At 35.7% G+C, this 21093-nt stretch overlaps 1 protein-coding gene across 1 annotated transcript; it reads right to left on the bottom strand.

Moving 5' to 3' along the window:
* Positions 1 to 69: 69 nt before the first annotated feature.
* LOC121806243 (uncharacterized protein HI_0077-like) lies at positions 70 to 7070 on the bottom strand. Its single transcript, XM_042206224.1, has 8 exons — positions 6638 to 7070; positions 5615 to 5856; positions 5438 to 5534; positions 5184 to 5367; positions 5005 to 5086; positions 4884 to 4935; positions 4771 to 4791; positions 70 to 258 (listed from the first exon to the last, which is right to left on the bottom strand). The coding sequence occupies exons 1-8, from the start codon at positions 7067 to 7069 to the stop codon at positions 208 to 210; spliced, it is 1161 nt and encodes a 386-aa protein (XP_042062158.1). The 5' UTR covers position 7070; the 3' UTR covers positions 70 to 207.
* Positions 7071 to 21093: the final 14023 nt, after the last annotated feature.

The following is a 21093-nucleotide window of genomic DNA, read 5'->3' as shown; positions in this document are numbered from 1 at the left end:
AGTGTCGTGTTGTATGTGTGGTACTGTAGTTTTTGAAGAACAGATGATCAAAGTAATGTAGTTCTTGAAGAACATATTTTCATACTAAGTTCAATATAATAAATTTTCATGCTTCCATTATATCATTCTACCAATATTTAAAGAAAGGAAGGAAACAACCTAACTAATAGATTTACATAGTCAAAAAACTAACAAAAATAGATCGTCTCATTTGGGTGGCTTTCCCAAACTTGAATTTTCTTGCTCCATGGAGATGATTAGACGTCACCACGGTTCCGGAACCGGCGGTTCACGGTTCGGAACCGCCGGTTCCGGTTCAATAAATTGATGAACCTGAACCGGCCTGGCCAAGGTGTGGCGGTTCCGGTTCGTGAACCGTGGAACCGCCGGTTCAAGTGAACCGTGGAACCGCCGGTGATTGGCCGGTTCCGGGCCGGTTCGGCCGGTTCGGCGGTTCGTTTTGATTTTTTATTTTTTTTTTTGCATTTTGTAAATTGTAATTCAAGTTTAAAATGTAAAAAAAACTTGCGTAAATAACATTAGAATGAAGCGATGTACAAATGTAATTTTATTGATACAAATTACAACTTCAAAATTACAAATTACAACTTTAAAATTACAAATTACAAGTTAAAATTTACAAATTACAACATAAAAATTAGAAATTACAATTTCAAAATTATAAATTACAAAAGACTTAAAGTCTTCATTACAATTTACAAAATTACATATTCGAAATAAAGGGGAGAAAAAAGAAATAAAGGAAAAGGACTTGAGCTCAACTTAAATTTAAACTTAAATTTAAAATTTAAGTTGAAATATAAGTTGAGATGCCTACGTATCCTCAATGCTCAATTGCATTTTGGAATCAAAGTCCACGTAGTTCTCTTACCTTGCTTACCTATTTGGCTTGATCGGAAGTATTGGCGCCTACTCTTCTTCGTCGGGGAAGTAGTCTTGGTCGGGTTGTACTACTAGTTTGTCCCAATCCGGTTCTTGGTCTCTAATTTCGGCGGAGCACCAATCATCAAGTAACATGGTGGCTTCCATGTTTTGTCCGGTGAGCCTACTTCTTCGGTCGTCCAAGACGTTGCCTCCAACACTAAAGGCGGACTCGACGGCGACAGTGGAAGCCGGAACCGAAAAGATCTCCTTGGCCATTGATGCAAGGATGGGAAAATCTTTCTCGTGTGAAGACCACCAATCTAGGACGTCGATTTGTTGGGGAACGGGACCTCCTTCTTCCTCATTGAATGAAAAGTGTGAGTCTAAATATAAATCTAACTCACTTACCGAATGTGCCGTCCTTCCTCCGCTGCTGAAGGCGTATAGGTCCGCCAATTGGGATTGGGTGTCGGGGTCATCAACTTGGAAGAAGCCAAAGTTCTGTGTTTGACGGGGGGGTCTAGGTCGAACTTGGTGGGTAGTGTTGTACTTGACTTCGTAATCGTGAAAGAGAGACCGCAAGTCGAACTCAAAATTTCTTTGGAGGCTTGGGAGGTGGGGGAGGTTTATTTGGAATGTTTGGGCAAGGTTTATGTAGTTGTCGTCGTCGTCAGTTTGCAAAGCTCGGAGTGGTTCAAGATCAATAGAAGCTAAACTGTTGTAATAAAATTCTAAAATTTTGAAAGTACCAACTAGTTTCCACTTTGGATCCAAAACTTTGGCAAGCAAAAAAACTGTTGGGATCTCATTGAAATACTTGAGCCATTTTTCAACCATGTAATATAAAACACACATAAGCTCAAGATTGTTTGCGGAATTTTTCATTGCAGTTTTAAAACCAAGTGATATGATCATGCAATGTTCTAAAACACGAACGGATGTGCAATAACACACACCCGATAACTCCATAGTTGCACTTCGAAAATTTTTGAATAATTTAAATAAACTCAGGCTTTGTTCCCAACAAGAAGATGTTAGATATAAATCATCAACAGGGTAAGTTCTATAAAAATCAACTAAATAGTCTATATGCTCCATTGTAGATTGCAACATGTCATATGTAGAGTTCCATCTAGTAGAAACGTCTAAAGTAAACTTTGTGTACCTTATTTTCTTCGAGTGGCAATACTTCTTCCACGCCTTGCCAATTTGAGGCTTCCAGTGGATCAAGGATACAGCTGTAGTAATAGGTTGAATATGTCTTTGCCATAAAGACAAAGCATCTTGTACACATAAGTTTAAAATATGACAAATACATCGCTGATGAAAATACTTACCACTTATCACCGGGGAGCAAGCCGCAATTAAATCGGATATACTTGCGGTGTTGGCGGTTGCGTTATCAAAACCAACCGAAAATATCTTGTTGCATAACTCATACTCATTCAAAACTTGAATAATTAAAGAAGCAATTGCTTGTGCGGTGTGTGGGGAAGGAAATTGTCTAAAACCAATCAAACGTTTATTTAAAGACCAACTATTGTCTATAAAATGACAAGAAATACCCATGTAAGAATTTCGTTGGAAAGAATCCGTCCACACATCGGAGCAAATATTAACTTTGTGCCCCAAGGTGGATAGACTCTTTGCAATTTCCATTTTTTTTTCAAAATACTGCCGGTTGTTAGATCTTTGAGCAGTAGAGGGGGAAATTCTTTTTGCAGCAACATTAAAAGCTTGTTGCATAGTCATTTCATATTTTTTGTCATTAAAAAAATTAAACGGCAAATGTTTCATTGCCGCCCATCTTACCATGGTATCGGTAGTATTTTTGGGATCGTATTTAAATAGTGGCGTACCTGTTTGAGACGATGAGCCGGCGGGGAAGTTGATTTGGGTTTGGGATCTAGAATGCCCAAATTCCACGAGGTGTTTTGCCTTCAATTGGCGTGTGAGAGTACCATATCCCCCACCGATTACAAATGGATAGACTTTATCGCAATAGTTGCAATAAGCTTTGAACTCGCCTGTCTCCACGGTAGTGGTCGAATCATCAGGATTAGAAATTACCACCGGGACCTTCTTGTAATGTTTGGTGAAGATGTCGGATTTCAACTTTGGAGGCATCTTCTTCTTTTGTCTCCCGGAAGGAGGAGGAGGTTCGGCCTCCTCGTCATTTTCGCCAACTTGGCCGGCGCTAGAAGGTGGGAATTGATGCGATCCATCGTCGCCTTCGTCCGATGATAGATTCACATCGTATTCGAAACGCGAATCCGAATGTGGCTCTTCGTCGCCGAGGGTGGCAAGTAACAAGGCCGCATTTCGATCTTCTTCCTCCTACGAGAATTATACACATTAAAACATATCATATAACATATTAAAACATATTAAAACTTACTAAAACATATTAAAACATATAAAACTTACTAAAACATATTAAAACTTACTAAAACATATTAAAACATATTAAAACATATTAACATATTAAAACTTACTAAAACATATTAAAACTTATAACATATAAATCAAAGGAAGGACCACGCTGAGGCATTCCACAATAGGCCATCTTGCACAAGGATATAAGAAAAGGCGGTAGTCCGCACATAATCTTTTTCCGAGCAAGTATACCAAATGGTCCTCTCAAATTAAAGACTTATCATATAACATATTAAAACATATTAAAACTTACTAAAACATATTAAAACATATAAAACTTACTAAAACATATTAAAACATATTAAAACATATTAACATATTAAAACTTACTAAAACATATTAAAACTTATAACATATAAATCAAAGGAAGGACGACGCTGAGGCATTCCACAATAGGCCATCTTGCACAAGGATATAAGAAAAGGCGGTAGTCCGCACATAATCTTTTTCCGAGCAAGTATACCAAATGGTGCTCTCAAATTAAAGACTTATCATATAACATATTAAAACATATTAAAACTTACTAACATATTAAAACTTATATCATATAACATAATAAAACATATTAAAAAACTACTAACATATTAAAACTTATTATAACATATTAACATAGTAAAACATTTAATTTAGAAGTTTAGAACTTACTTGTAATCGAAGAGCGGCTCGCCTTCCCACCTCCTCCGCAACTTGTGCTCTAGAAGGGGCACGACGACGACGAGAGTCACTTTGATCTTGGGCAATTCCCTTGCCCCGATCACCACCACGACGAGATGAAGACATGATATTATGGAAATTGGAAGTAGAGAATAGAGAGTAGTGTTTATGTGATATTAACGTAAACAAGAACAACGTGAGTAAATTATGAGCGCAAATAACGTAAACAACTTGAGAGAAAGAGGATGGAGAATAGAGAAATTGAGATTGAGAGAGAAATTCTTATCAACACAAGAATGGGGTAAGTAGAAAATGAAGATGAGGGGGTATTTATAGGGGAAAAATGTGATTAAAAAAAAGAAAAAAAAAAGAAAAAATTTCAAATTTTTGAAATCCGGCGGAACCGCCGGTTTACCGCCGGAACCGCCGATTTACTCGTTGAACCGCCGGTTTTTGGTCAGAAACCGCCGGTTTCGTCAACGGTTTTCTGACAAAAACCGGCGGTTTCTGACCCGGTTTCTGAAAAGGCTACGTCTAGGCCGGTGGTAGCCTGAAAAGGTGTCGGAACCGGCGAACCGCCGGTTCGGAACCGCCGGTTCCGGTGAAAACCGGCGGTTCGGAACCGCCGGTTACGGTTCGCAAATTTCATGAACCTGAACCGGCCCGCCGGAACCGCCGGTTCCGGTCACGGTTCGGAACCGCCGCCGACGGTTCCGGTTCCGGTTCGGAACCGCCGGTGACGGTTCCGGGCCGGTTCAGCTGGGCCGGTTCGGTTTGGTGATGTCTAGAGATGATGCAAGCAAGCCTTTCATATACCTACAATTATGACAGTACGAAATAATTATAGTATCCTTGAGAAAAAGCACGAACTTTCAACATTAAACATAGAATGGGCTGTGGTATGATACCTCAGAAAGCTTGTTTTCGTTGTTAGTTGCACTTGCAGGAGAAGGGTCATACCTGCAAACATCATAACACATTTCATCAGAGTCCAAAAATATCAAGTGCAGAACGTAGCTTTGATCGTACCATTCACGAGGAATACCAGCTACTTCTCGAGCTGAATGGTTGAATGGACCTTTTATCTCTACATTATACTCTTTCAGAATATCTGCTCAACAACAAGGGACAGTCCATTGATATGGTTACTATACATTTCTCTATGGCAAATTGACTATGATACTATTATAAGTAAGAACACCGCTCGCCTGCAAAAGCAGAGCTCGGGGCACGGCCCAGTTTCTGGCAAATGGAGACGAACCAGTACACACCAACTGCAACATGAGCAACTTCTTCATCGGCTATCCTTGCAACAATGCTCGAGGTTCGTTGATCCCCGAAGCCGGTCAGTTTATTCACAAGTCGTGGTCCAGCATCTAGCCCCCTGGCTTCCTAATTCAGTATCAATGAATTAGGGATTTGTTTTACTCATTTTAAATACTATGGGATATCCAAATGTTACCTGAACCAATGGGATGCATGCAAGCCTAGCCGCAACATTATCCGATGTTTTCTCACATTCAGCCCACAAAACACCATGAGCTGGCATGTCGCCGTAGCTAAGTGAAGACGAATTCGAAGGTCATTGCAGAAACTAAATGAATTCACTACCAAGGCTCAAGCTTGACCTACAGATTACCTAAATCCAAGCTCTGAAAGTCTTTGTGAACACCAAGTGAAATGCCGGCTCTCATCATCAGCTACATGAGCAAAGTCTGCGAAGAAACCTTCACCAAGAAGCTCAAGGTATGGTGAGAACCGAACAACAGTATCCCATGCAAGATCGATAGCATTTAGCTCAACATGAGCGAGGTTATGAAGCATGTAGGCATTGAGAGGTAGACCCGAACTCTTTGGCGAGGGAATGTCTTTTGGGGAAACCTGGACTAAAGACATGCCATGAGTCGATGAGAGAAATAAACATACCTAGATGCACATCTACAAAAAACTAAGAGCATCAAGTAACATTTCACTTTAGCATGTCTTCCAGCTAGATAAAAGAAAACCGATCGAGATTCATCATGGAGTATGATTTTAGTGAAAATTGAAAGCAGATCTCATAGTCAAAACATCATCATTTTCACTTCAGTTTCTCTTTCTGCTTGATAAACTAAACAGATCAAGGGGAGAACTGAGATCAAGAGTCAAAAAAATAAGTCAAGCCTATCGCCCTATAGCTTGGTGAATATACGCGAAAATAGTCCGTGCGATCCATACAAAATCTGAGCTTGAATCAAAGGACAAGAGAGAGAAAAAGCAAGATACGAATCATAAACTGCTTCAATTTATTCACTCGCATAAATGATGCATGAGCAAGAACAATTGTAGAAAATGCTAACAATTTCAACCAATCTACAGATTATGTTACTCCAAGAACAATTGAGGAAGAATCAAAAGGTAAATATTGGGAATTCGTCATAAGCTTGAATCATTGTGATTTGAGGCACAGCGCATAAGCTTGATCATGGTCATTTATACATAAACAGAAATTCATCAATAACAAATCCTCCACGGAAATGGATAATCTACCAAAATTTCAGTCGATAATCAACACCACCAATTTCTAACAATGTAGAGCTTCCTTTAAAATTACGAAAAAACTATTCATAAATTTCCACAACATTGCAGAAATCAAAGGCCTTGAGCAGTCGAAGAAACATACCAATTGAGGTTTAGCAGGGAGAGCAGGCCTAGAAGGGGCATCTGAGACTCCAATTGGAAAACCCTCGCGTCGCCATTTGGAGTAAGCAGCGTGAGAAAGCTTAGCTTTTGCGAGGGGGTCTGGGGTGGAGAGAACTACGGCGGCCATTTCCGCCAGAGAAGAGCAAGAGGTGAAGTTAGGAGCTGATGAAGCATGTTCAATTTCATTATTGTGGTGAATCGGTCCGCTTGGGCCCCAATGGCGGTCGCGGTTGAGCGGGCAGCGCCGCCAGTTGTGGAGGCCGGACCACTGCGGCTGGTGATGGAGCGGGGGATAGTCGATTGTCGCGAGAGAGCAGAAGCATTGGTGGCATCTCGGCGGTTTGCGGCGGAAGAGGACTGTGTGTATGGCTGCGGAGAGCATTGCCCTCGATTTCACCACCGGCTGCAACATTACAAATTTCATTCAATTATTATTACTATTTCATAATATTCACTTTATTTATTTTAGTACAATTATAATATTTTTATCTTATGTGGTAGGATTTGATAATGGGTAGCCCAACTGGATTTGCTGTGTCTAACACTTCATTTTGAATATGTGAAAGAGAAGCAGCCCAGCCCAATGCTGGTATTTTATAGGGTTAATTTTTTATTTGGGACTCACAGAAAATAAAATAAGTACTACTCCGTATTATTTTATGAAAAATATTATGATTAAATCCTACTAAATGCCCCAATATCTCCCGTCAATCACCTCTTCGCAGCTCCATTTGTGTTCTGTTCGCCATGTGAGAGAAAAATTCAAAAATTCTTTTATTTGCCAATATTCTGTTTATAAAAGTAATTTGAATTTTGAAAAAAAAAGATTGCAGGATTTTGATTTCTCTATTTTTTATTAGGTGCTTTATTTACCAATTTTAAAATTATATATTTTATTATCTTATACAATTATACTTGATATCAATATTAATAATAATACAATTATAAATTAATAGTTTATTAAGAAAAACTTATAATATTTTTAAAATTATGAGTCATATGTAATTATGATAGTAAATAATACTTCATCATCCCATAATAAGTCATTTCTCGTCATTTTGGTCCGTCTCACAATAAATTTATTTTTTCATTTTTACTATAAATGGTAAGTTGATCTCAAATTTCACTAACTCATTTCATTAACATTTATTATAAAACTAGGAGCAGTATACAAAATGTGACTTATATTCTACTAATTTTTAACCCACTTATCTTTACAATTCTTAAAATTCGAGTCAGGTGAAAAAGATACTCACATTCCGAGATGGAGAAAGTATAATTATTAATTATAATTATAACTATAATAACTTGTTAAGAATTTAATAATGTTATTCAAATTATGAATCATAATATAAAAAAATAATGATTATTATTAGCACTATTGTTGTAGTTATTTTCATTCAAAATTAATAATTAATTAAGAAAATTTTAATTTAATTTAACATTTTAATCATACCTAATAATAACAATAATACTTCTAATAAGTAACTAGTATAATTATAATTATAACACTTTTTTATCATATTATTTACTATTGTTATTATTATGTTAGTATTGCAATACTACATAGTTATAATAACAAGTCTTAAAGAAATTATTAGTATTATGTTTCTATAATACTCCTATTAATCAAATCTTAATTTTTTAAATTATATTACTATCACTATTGTTATAATTTTAGTCAAAGATTTAATTAAAATATTTTTACTCCGATTATTACGACAATTAGTTAATTCAGTCATTATGTCAATTAAATAATTGAATTTAATTGATTAATATATATTTAAAATTCTAACAACTTTTCTTGATATATCCAAACATAAGATAGTAATGTATCAGGAATCATAATCTCCAATAACATTACTTGTTGACAAACAAACAAGCTCTAGTTAACACAACACTCAGTCTCTATTTCCATGTATGCACCATGTATAATATCTTTATTTAGATGTATGCATGCACCATCTGTTGCTTGCATATCTAATGCATATTCCTTCCTAAAAAATAGTCTATATATTTTGTTATTTTTGTTCCTCCCATTAAATTAGTTCATGTATCAAAATAGTCTTAGTGTTACTATTTGTAAAACGATAAACTACCTCTCATTACCATCATAAAATTAGTCGATGTTAGAATAGTCCATGGCTTGGCTTTAGTGTATTAGTACTATTTGTAAAACGATAAACTACCTCTCATTATCACAGAAAGTTGTCCATACATAAAGCGAAAAGTTTATCTGAAAATAGTTAATGCTATGCCTAGTAGTTGAATTGATATTGGAATTTGACTTTAATAAATTAATCCAAGGGTTTTATATTTAATTTTATATGTCCTATGTGGATCCAAATCAGAGAAACATGGTCTTATCTGTGTGTTTCATACTTGTCATATTGCCCTTTAAAGTGTATCAATGAATATTCTGGAAAAGAGGTTCCAAGAATAAGATGTAATACATATTTATTTATATTCAAATTTGTTTGAAGTGTAATTTAGGTCTAATGGTTAAGAGATTTTGACCAAGTCGATTAACATATAGTAAGAGATTTGATTTATTTTTATAACGAGTTCTTAGCTTTTTTTTTCTAATAGTACATGAAATGATCAAAAGAATATGTTCAATTGTTTAATTGGAAAAAAAAATTAAAGTTCTTTCTGTTTATGGGGTGGAAAACTGATCCGTGATCATGTGGATTAACGCTTTAATAAATTATAGCTACCGGGGAATATTTGTTTAGTAACTTTAGTTGATCTTTTCCATTGTAAAATTAAATGATGTCGTGGATAAATATTTACTGTATAAGATAACGTCTAGTAAAAAAACTAAATAAAAAGATAACTAAGACTAATAATAAAAACCAAAATATCAGTAATATAATTAATACCCTAACTCATTAACAGTCCATAAATGTACGTTCCCCAAGTTTGAATTTATTCGCATTCTCATCACACTCTACCAAACTTGTGTTATTATACATCGATGAATTTTATTTTTATCTGCTGATGACATGAAAAATTCATAAATGCTAAGTGCGTTATAAATAAAATTTGCTCGGATCTAAATATCTAATCATCTCCGAAGCATGATCATTTGACATACTTGACCTGAAATATGCTGGGATTCGAATTTATAATACTTTAATTGGTGGGATTAAGAATTTAAGAGATATGCAGCTTATAATCGGTTTAAGCATTAATATCAAATCAAGTCCAACTAATGGAATTAATGTAGTGATAGAACTGAATTAGTTCGATACTATATCTAGCAATTGAAAGTAAGTGTCATCATGTACTCGTTCGTAGTTGTCTTCGTACTATTTCAAATCAATTTTAGTTTGACTACTTTGGCAAATATAATATGAGATGGAAAAATAAGGTCTTGTAGCATTTATGTCTATATTCACTAGCCAGCCTGTTTTTCATGAAATATAAAAGGAGGAAGAAACTCAAAGATTGAAATATATATAAATGTTTACGGAGCAACATTGCATTTTTCAAGGGAGAGGGGGATACATATATAACTATAGCAAAACATAAACTTACATTTCGCCAAGGTAACATTTAATAAAGCAAAAAAAAACATGAAACAAACACACAACCCGTTTTAATAAACCCCTCAACATTCAAAATGACGCATTTAATTAAATGTTGAGGATAATCATGGGGATATTGGTGCAATATTGTGATGTTGAGGGTCCGGGCCACCCGGTGCGACTCTATCGGAGCCCATCTTCATATATCGTCTCATATACAATTCGAACTCAACTCGATTAATCCCCATTTTTCTCTGAAAAAGTTGCATGTGTGCCTCGTTGGCCATGGCTAAGGGTACACGAGCTGCGGATGCGGAGAGGAGGAGAAAGAAGAGTATAAGAGAGGAGACAATTGTGGAGGAAGCCATTGGGATTAATTAGGAGTGAAAGCAAGTGAAATTGGAGAAATAGAGAAATGAAACCCTAGTTTTTGCATGGATAATGATAGGTTTGCATGGCTATTTATAGGATAAAGTGTATAAAGAGTGAAGGGGACAGATAATAGTGGAGAAAATGTGGGTTCCGTTTTCTTTAATAAATGGACAAAAGTTCTTGCGTGGATGATTGTTTATTCCATATAGTATCAGTACCAATGTGACAAGGATAAATTGGTTCGAGAATATTTAATAGACAAGGAATAATTGGCTGAGAATCCTTAATTGTTGCTTTTAGTTGATCTGGTTATTTATTTGATGAAGGTTATCTACATGGAGTATTATACATACGCATGGGGATCTATTAGATCAACTTTATTAGTTACTCCACTAAATTAAATTAAATTAAATGTTAGTGTTATGGTAAAAGTAACGTTTAAAAAAATGTTTTTTCTAGTAAGTGTTTTTAAGATGTGCATATCCCTTTTTTTAGTTTCAGTTCGTTCGACAAAATAATAGTGAAATGCAATATCAAGTATTTCCTTCGTTCCTTATTAATAGAGACATTTTTTTTATAAAAAAAATATAGTAAAAGAGATTTATTTTTTGCCAAAAATAGAAATGACTCAATTATTTTGAAACATCCCAAAATTGAAAAATAACTCTATTAACATTGGGGTGAGGTGAGATGGTTAAGAGATGACTTCTTGTGCCCTTTCACATTGATAAATTCAACGAATTGAAAATAAGGATTTTTTATATAATAACCAATTTTTCTTGTTTCTTGGCAAAAATGTCTATAGTAGTAAAATTACTACCACAGTTACAAAATGGAGTAAAGTGGAGTAAAATAAAGTATTCTTTGTGTCTCACTTAAAATGTCCACATTTTTTAGTAGCATAAAGTTTTAGGTGAATTAGTTGTTTGTGATAAAGTAGAGTGGAAAAAGCAAATGAATATTTTAATGAGAAGAAAGGAGAGAGAGAGCGAGAGAGATTTATTTCCAAATAATGAAAATAAACATCTTGAATGAGACAAACTAAAAAGAAAATATGGACATATTGAATTGAACGAAGGAAGTAGATTTTAGTCCGATTCTATCAGTAGACCATCCAATATGTCGTAATATATTAACAAACAATTTTGCAATAAACTATTTGAAATGGATATTTCCAAAAGTAGGAAGTGGGAAAGGGTCACATCTGATGAGATACTAAACCTAGGATTTTCGATGCAGCTATAGCTTTGCAATCCTATTACAATTGATCACATTGGTTTGACGGTGTCATCATATATTGTTCGATTATAGATATTGTCGTCTTTTCTTTACATTTCGACAAATTCTTTGTAATCTATCCCATTCATCTTTGGTTTATCTATTTGGTCAAATATTTTTTTCACTACGCTTCGCTTTCTCTCATTGATAATGCTATATCTTTTATTAATTGTTGGCTACGCATTTCTATCATGGCTTGGCGGCGCAAATTATTTAACTTAGGATAGGACAAATTTGATAAATCACGATATTCGCTCACAATCTATGTGATATATGCTTGAATTAACATTTAAAGTTCTTTACATTGAAAATTTATTTAATACTTATATCCAAAAATAATTAGTTTTGTTACTGAATATAAATTCATTGTTTTGTGAAGAGCAGAGGAATGCTGTGGAATTTTCGAACTTAAATGCAGTTTAAGAAATTAAACATAACATATAAGGATGGTATTTCTTTAATTTACAATTTTTTTTGGTTAAATTCTAGTCAATTCCACAAGTCGATGGTGATGTGTAATCGAAAAATGTTCGATGATCAAAGTAATGTTATTTGTGATTATTAGAACGACATCGTTTCATTAAAATATTAGTAGTAGTATTATTTTTTTATCCTTTTCTTTTTCTTTCTATTTAAAAAGACCTCCCCCGTTCACACCTCCCCTATAATCCCAATTTTAGGCCCTTTTTTTCAAATATAACCTAATTCCGTAAAGCTTCTAAGCGTAAGGGCATCTACGATAAGATATCAATTTTCCCCATCCCTTGCACTATTTATAATATGAAGTATTCTCACCCTCAGCGGATCACTGCGTACCTTTATTTAACATCTCTCACAATACTGTCGGATTAGGATGTGGGGGCCCTTAGGGTTGGGGTTTCAACTTTTTATATGAATAATATGAAGTATTCGCATTATCTTAAGTCATCCCATAAACATCCACAATCTATCATTAACTCATCAGTTATCATGTAAAAAGCGATTTTTTAAGTTGAGAATTCAGGTAGGAAGACGGTTTAGGAGGTATATTAATGTAGCAACTGCTTTGGACCAGCAGCTCTAGTAATTTCAAGTATATGATACGATTTTTCTGCTCTCATACCATATTTGTATTCCATTTATAGAGTTATACACAGCGGCGCCAGACCCCGATTCCCCCTTATACGGCCTTCCTCCTACCGGCATCCGCCCCTGCACTCCAATCGTCCAGTTCCAGCGAATTCCGCTCACCGCCGCTCTCTTCGTCTCTGAAATTGAATTTGGGGAGAAGACAAAGACAAAGACAAAGACAAAAAGCATCATTATTTTTGGGCTGCTTTTTATTTTTGGCCTTTAGGGCTAAAATTAACTAATGATGCTTTGACATAATTAGCCAAAATTAATAAAATTAGGGTATGTAAATGTTAATTATTTGATAAAATTACAAAATCTAATAAAATCGAATAAAATAATCTGACTTGCAGCAATAGTGCAGTACGTAATTGTGCTTTTCATGTTTAGAAATTTTGTATGACTCAATGCCTCTTAATTTAATTGGTACTTGGATTTGGACTTAATCTAATTTGGATACAACTTATTAAGATAGATTTGCAAAGTAGAATGAGAGATAAATGGGAATGATATCTTAGTTGTCTAAGACTGAGAAAGAAATTTAAAAAAAATTAAAAATATACAATTCTTAGCGATATGACTATTTGCTGAAAACAGTTACTTACTTTGTCTACCATTAGGAGTCTCATTTCTTGAAGGCACATGTTTTAAGAAATGTTAAGAAAAGTGGGTGAAAAAAAGTTAGAGGTATATGAATTCCACTTGTATATAGTATTAGTTTAAAATGAAATGTGATTGGAATGAGTTAGAGGAATGTGAGATTTTATTACCATTTACAGTAAAAAGGAACCGGGACTCCTATTCGCGGACGGATTAAAATGAAAAACAAGACTCCTATTCGCGGACAAAGGGAGTATCATCTAGTGTGTCGTAAAAATTGTACTGACATTATATGTAAAATTAAACATTTTCATACTATATATATTTTTAAAATATCAGCGCCGACTTATTTAAATTCTGGTTCCGTCACAGTTGATACACCCTTTAATTGAATTGAGAATAGACGTACAAACGAAGGTAGAATATTTATATGAAAATAGGATATGTTATTAAGAAAAATAATCACCTGATTATTTCCATGAATATTCTACTCTTTGAATTTTGATTTACTTCCTTGAACGATATTTGAATTGTGGATCTAATTAAAAGAAAGGTTTTAAAAAATCTTTTCTAAATTTGTTTCTTTTGATATATTGCAAATACCTCATGATGTGTCACTCCCAGCTTTTGACCACATTTGAATATAAAAAACATATCTAAAAGTATTAAACTTTTGAACTATCGATATAACGATCTCGTGTCCATATGAAAATTGAAATGTACACTGAGAAAGTGGAAGAAGATAAGTAAGTAATACCATTGCTTTGCTAAAAAAAAATTTAAGTTATAATTAAGATAACATGGAGGTCCTAAAATAGATTAGGGCCCATATCCAAAATGATGCTTCCTTTTAAATTGTATAGTATCAATTAAACGTGTAGCTTTGTCTTCAATTGAAATTTGGTGAGTGAGTTACATGTGAGATTTATCGCATCTTGCTCAAAAGCAAAGAGTGTCGTTTCACCTATTCCTCGTGTCGTTTCACCTATTCCTCTTTTGCTTAATTTATACATTAAAAGTTATATATTCTATGGTTACATAATAGTTTATTTATTTAGTTACACACACAAAAAATACTAAATTTCATTAATAATTCAATGAAAAGTATAAATCAAACAAAAATAAATAAAGTATATCCATTAGCTAGCATAAAGTAGTTTGAACCCACTAATTTAAACCTGGAATATTTCAATCTATATAGAGAGAGGAATGTGATGAATTGCTAACTAATTAGCAATTCAAAATTAAGACTAATTCTTAACCATTACATTAGGCGATTTAGTGGTTGATATAATGTTAAGTAGATTATGTTTAAAATTTAAATAATTATTAAATAAAATTAAAGAGTATTAATGTCATTTATCTCTTACTGTATTAAAATTATCATAAAATTAAATTTACGTAACTCTCTCGATTTAAATTATTTTTTCGCCAAAAATATATCAAATTAAAGGTAATTTTATAAGGATTCTAACGAGATATCAATTGCATATGTTCCGACGACGTTCGGATGATGAAATTTGATGATTTTTATTTCAGTTTTCGTATATGTTGATAAGTAGAATTTTTATCAACAAATACATAAAAAAAATTCAATATAATGCATATAAAATCTCAATAAAACTGTGTTGATGTTTTTATGTACTTGTGTTGAAATATTCATGTTATTGTGTTGATATTTGTAATATATATAAAAAAGACAAAAATTATGATATGATAACAGAATGACGATCTTACCATTTTGTTGATATATTGTCTATTATTTATTGAAATTCGTAAGATTTAATCCCATACACTCATTTTAAAATCTAAGGAGATAGATTAGATCTTAATTTTGTATTATTATGCTATAAGCAATATAAAAAAACCCATATAGATATTTGAAGGACTTCAATCAAAATATAACAGAAAAATGTTAGTACAATTATTCCCATTAGAAAATCCATGCTATAATTGAGAGTATCATTGAGAAATAAACTATTACGAACAATCCATTATTTAGTAAAAGTTACAAATTCAAATAAAATAATGCATGTCTAAATGCAACGAATTTCACATAAAAAAAACTCGAACATTACTTTTTATGTGTCCAATTCAATTCAAATTAACCCGTTGCAATTGTGTTGATCTAGTCAATGGCTGAGAAGAAAGATACTGGGCTAGGGTAAACAATTTCTATCTATCCATCACAAAAACTACATCATAAAATAATGAGAAAAATTTATTGTCGAAATATTAAAAGAAGTAATTTAATTAAAATGGTAAATAAAAAAACACTCAAAATACGGAGTACTAATATTCCAAATATTCTATGGTCATCTTAGTGCACCCACCTCATAAAAATTGATGGACAAAAACATATTCAATGTGATTATCTTTGTTAAGCGAATATTGTGGTATGGATATTATATACGGTTAATATAAGATAATCCAAGAAGCCTAATAATTAATTTCAACAAAATTAAGGATCCCACGTCAGTCCATATGCAAGCATTTTTGGAAATGGAGTATTAGTAATATAAAAAGAGATTCCACCAACACTTAATTTTTCCGCCCGAACCGCCCCATACACAATTTTGTCTCTGTGACTAACTAGCATTAGCAGTTTAGAAGAGTCAAAACTAGAATTAGTTGCAAACTACTATATTATCAGAAAAAGGAACCTTTTTACGTGTAATAGTTCAATAGTGCCAACATAAACAAAAACCTTATCACATTGTAGTGCACAACTACCTATAGATTTAATTTGTCTTCGCAAAGGATAAAAAAAAGAGAGAAAATATTCAAAATAATATGTTTTGTGGGTTGTTGTGTGTTATAAAATAAGTTCATGTCTGCACATTTTTAGGAAAGGATGATTTGTCATTGAGCCAAGGTGGCTGGCTTCTCGAGAAAAAATTCATAGTTCGTATATTAAATTAGTAGTAGGAGCCGATTATAGGAGTAGTAGAATTAAGTAAAATAAGGGCAATTGGTGAATTTCCTTTTGTGATCAACTTCTCTTTGAGAGTATGGGATTATAGTTCGTATATCTTATTTTTATTATAAAATTGAAGTCACAATCCATATACATATTTTATTGACGGGATATAATTAAAAATGATAACTACAACTTCGAATATAACAACTAACGACCATCATTTTTAGGCAGTTGGATTTCTAGATTTAATATACTAGTAGAAAGAAAATTATGAGTATATTTTGTCCGGCGGTGTTAGTTTGAAATCGTTATGGTTGAAACAATAATGATATGATTAAAAGAAAGTGGTAAAATAGTAGTATTTTTTTATTTTATAATGTTCACCAAAATAATCTCATTTCATAAATGAAAATTTTCTATCATATTTTACACCCTCTTTTACTCACACTCTCTTACTTAATTAATTTATCATTTAAACCGTGTCGTCCGTAAATGAGATTATTTTTCATGGACGGAGTGCGTATAAATAAGTGAAAATGAAAAAAAAAATTAATTGTGGATGTGATTTGAATTACCTAATTACCTATATTTATAAATGTTTAATCTTGCTTAATTTGAAAACAGGCTGGTCCATAATACTTGAGGCCCAAAATGCCGATTTAGCCCGATTAAACCTTAATTTGAAGACGGGCTGTACCATACTACTTGAAGCCCAAAATGCCGATTTAGACCGGTTTCGCCCAAAATTGAAGAATGATAAATTTGTTTAGAGATCCACTTGAAAGATTATTTCTTAACTAAATGTTTGTGATTATTATTGCATTTCTTGTTGTCATTCGAATTAAATACTCCACAAGGATTCTGTAAAATTAGTAAAATAAAAGAGATTAAAAATAATTAAAATATTATTAGTAAAAAATAGGACTTATCACTTAATTAAAAGAAAATTACTGAGAATAAAAATGGATTAATTTTAGAGCATGATCAAAAATGATAAAAATGGACTATTTTTTAAAACAAGACAGTAGTATTAAATTTTAACCACGGGCAGAATATTGTGGAATCATAGTTGAACTCATTCACACCTTAGAGCATCCACAATCGTGCTCTTGCCAACGAGCACGTTTGTGAGCACGACCCCACTTTTTCTGCCTACTTTTAAGCAAAAGTACAACACCCACAGCCGTGCTCTTCCGCAAGGACGAGCACAAGGGTCTCACCATTCCATTATTCAAATTAAATAAAAACATTTCCACAAAATTAATATACATTAAACATACCCAGAATAATATTACAAAATACATTAAAAATAAAAAATTACATACTTAAAATCTTAAAAAATAAAAATTAAATAATTAAAATCTTAAAAATTAAAAATTACATAATTAAACTCCTAAAATAAAAAATTACATAATTAAATTCATAAAATTAAAAAAACCCACTACTCGTGGCCGAATTTCGCCCACATGTGTTTGATTATGTCTTCTTGTAGCTCAATGTGGGTTCGGGTATCACGCATTGTATGCCTTGTTTCGATCCTCTCACCCACCGTCGTATGCACACTTCGGCGTGGGGAAGACCTCGCGCTTGAGCTTCCGGCTTCATCCTCGTCGTAAAAGCTAGCCGCCCTCGGTCCTTCGTCGGCTAAAATCATGTTGTGTAAGATAATACACGTGTACATGATGTCGGCGATATTTTTCACGTACCACAGCCGAGACGAGACCTTAACAATGTTGAATCGGGCTTGAAGGACCCCAAAGGCTCTTTCGACGTCTTTCCGCCCGGACTCTTGACGCTGAGCGTCTTCACGAAAGTCGACCACCTTCGGTAGATACCATCGGCGAGATAGTAACCTATGTGGTATACATTTCCGTTGACGGTGAAGTTGATCGCCGGTGCTACACCATTCAACACATCCTTGAAGAGGGGTGAAGAATAGAGCATGTTCAAGTCATTGTTGGATCCGGAAACACCGAAATATGCATGCCAAATCCATAGGCGAAAGTCGGCGACCGCTTCAAGGATAAGTGTTGGGCCGCCTCCTTTGTGGCCGCTTAAGTGTTGCCCCCTCCAAGCAGTCGTGCAATTCTTCCACCTCCAATACATGCAGTCAATGCTGCCAAGCATACCGGGAAAGCCATAGACTGATTCGTGAAGACGAAGCAACCGTTGGCAATCATCGGTGGTGGGTGCCCGAAGGAATTCATCACCGAAAGCTGTACGAACGCCCTCGCAAAAATGTTTAAGACAAAGGATTCTAGTCGACTCACCGACATGCAAATACTCGTCGAAGAGGTCGGCCGTTTCCCAGTAGCGAGTTGTCGGATGGCACACGTACACTTCTGCAACGCCGAGAGACTTTACCGACCGACTGCATCTGGACATGTTTGGTAGAATTCTACACGGGCGGATAATGTGTTGACAATACGCATAAACAAGCGCTTTGACATGCGAAAACGGCGCCTAAAGTAATCTTCCGGAAACCACGGCGGGTCGGCAAAATAGTCTGCAACGAGCCTTTCGTGGGCTCCCTCCCGGTCACGATGGATGTAGCGGCGAGTTGATCTAGTTAGTTGAGGAGGAGGGGCAGGGGTATTCGCTGCGACATATTCTTCATAAGCGGCACGATGTTGTTCGTAGTATTCTTGTTCTTCGCGCTCCGCTTCCGCTATGAGATGAGTGAAATCCATTTGAGGTTTTGAGTGATAGATGAAGGTGTAGATAAGTTGTGTGAAAAATATGAATGAGAGATGATCTGATGTGAAAAATGGATGATGAATGTGTATATTTATAGATGATTTTGGGGGGAAAAATAAAAAAAATACAGAAAAACGGGCAAAAAAAGGCCATTCATTTGGGATTGGGAAAATATATTTTTTTATTTTTTGGTATTATTTTCGATTTTTTAAAAAAATAAAAAAATAATTTTTTAACGGATATACTGTTGGCCAATCACACGCTGCCACGTACGCTGCTCGCTGGCACGGACGTGCTCGATGCATCGAGCAGGGCCATGCCAGCTCGCGCCGCGCCGCTGGCATGGACGGACGAGCGCGTGCTCTCCGTTGTGGATGCTCTTATGTGCGGAATGAAAGAAATGACAACATTATAGCATGCGCAGCGGTGGCGTCCGTCGCCACCGCCGTCCGCGCCGCTGGCACGGACGCCATCCGCCGCCGCTGCGCTCGCGCATCTGGCACGGCGCTGCTCGATGTATCGAGCACGTCCGTGCCAGCGAACGCACACGTGGCGCGCTCCCATTCGTCAACGGCTCGACCGTTGTGTTTAAAAAAATTTTATTTTTTTTTAAAAAAATTGGTTTTTTATTAAAAAAACCGATAAAAAATAAAAAAAAAATTTCACTTCCCCAAAAAAATATATCCGTTTATAACCGTTTTTTACACCTTTTTAATTTTTTTTCATTTTTTTTACCCCAAAAATACACACTTTCATCTATAAATACCCCCAATTTCACCCCAAAAATTCACATCAAACTACACAACTCTCATCATCATTCTCCAATATCCATTCTCATCTCCATTCTCTCATATCCATTTTCATCTTCATTCTCTCATACCCTACAACATCACTATGTCCGGCCAAGACGATAACCCTTCGGGCTCCCACGGTTGGAACCCCGAATGGTTCGGTTCACAACCGTTTTCTAGTCCGGAAACGGAATATTCAGCCCCTCCTCAAACCCAAGATTCGGCCGTTCCGGGTGGCTACCGTCCATACCCAATCGACGACCAAGGTGCCTCCGAAGGGCGCTACGGGTGGACACCGGAGCCTAGGCATCGCGCCCCTTCCCAAATGCCGATTCCTCCATCTCGCGCCGGTGTCTGCACACCGTACTCACCGGCGGAGATGGAAAGATTTTTCAAGGCGTACTTGGAAATCTCCGAAGATGCGGTGGTTGGAACGAACCAATCCGGCGATCACTTTTAGTGGCGCGTCTCTAGCCGGTACAATGCAAACCGGCCGCCCGGAACGATCGAGCGCAACGAGAGTATGGTGCGCAACTGCATCGGCCGAGCCAACGAAGAAATTGGCAAGTTCAACGGCTATTTCATCCAGGAGTCCCGGAATGCCGGGAGCGGCCGAAGCGAGGTCGACATCATCACCGCCGCGCTGAGCACCTACCAATCCATGAACGGTAAGTCGTTCAAATATCTTAACGTTTGGCAGGAGACGCGGACGCACCCGAAGTATAAGGGAGGCATAACATCCTCCTCTAGCGGCTCCTCCAAACGATCAAGGTCGGTAGCCCTATCCGACTCCGGCTCGGAAGAAGTGGCTAGCCAACTCGCCGGAGCTAACTTGGGTAGCCCCGACGCCGGACCGAGCGGTTCCCAACGCCGCCCCCAAGGAAGGAAGAAGGCGGCGGCCAACCGTCGTCGCGGCTCGACTCCCAAAGCCACTCCCGAAGCCGCTCTTGCTCCCTATGTGCCACCTCCACCCCCGAACAACTCGCTGTGGATGCTCTTAAGCCAACTCAATATGGCCGATAGGTCATCTATGACCCCCACGAATGAGTAGTCTTCCTCGGGTAATATTAGCCAATAATTATGTAATTTTTAATTTTTAGTATTTTAATTATGTAATTTTTAATTTTTAGGATTTTAA

This window comes from Salvia splendens, chromosome 6 (genome assembly GCF_004379255.2).
Source record: "Salvia splendens isolate huo1 chromosome 6, SspV2, whole genome shotgun sequence".
Lineage (NCBI taxonomy): Eukaryota > Viridiplantae > Streptophyta > Magnoliopsida > Lamiales > Lamiaceae > Salvia > Salvia splendens.
The sequence above is the reverse complement of the archived record's forward strand: the minus strand, read 5'-3'. Positions and strand labels throughout refer to the sequence as shown.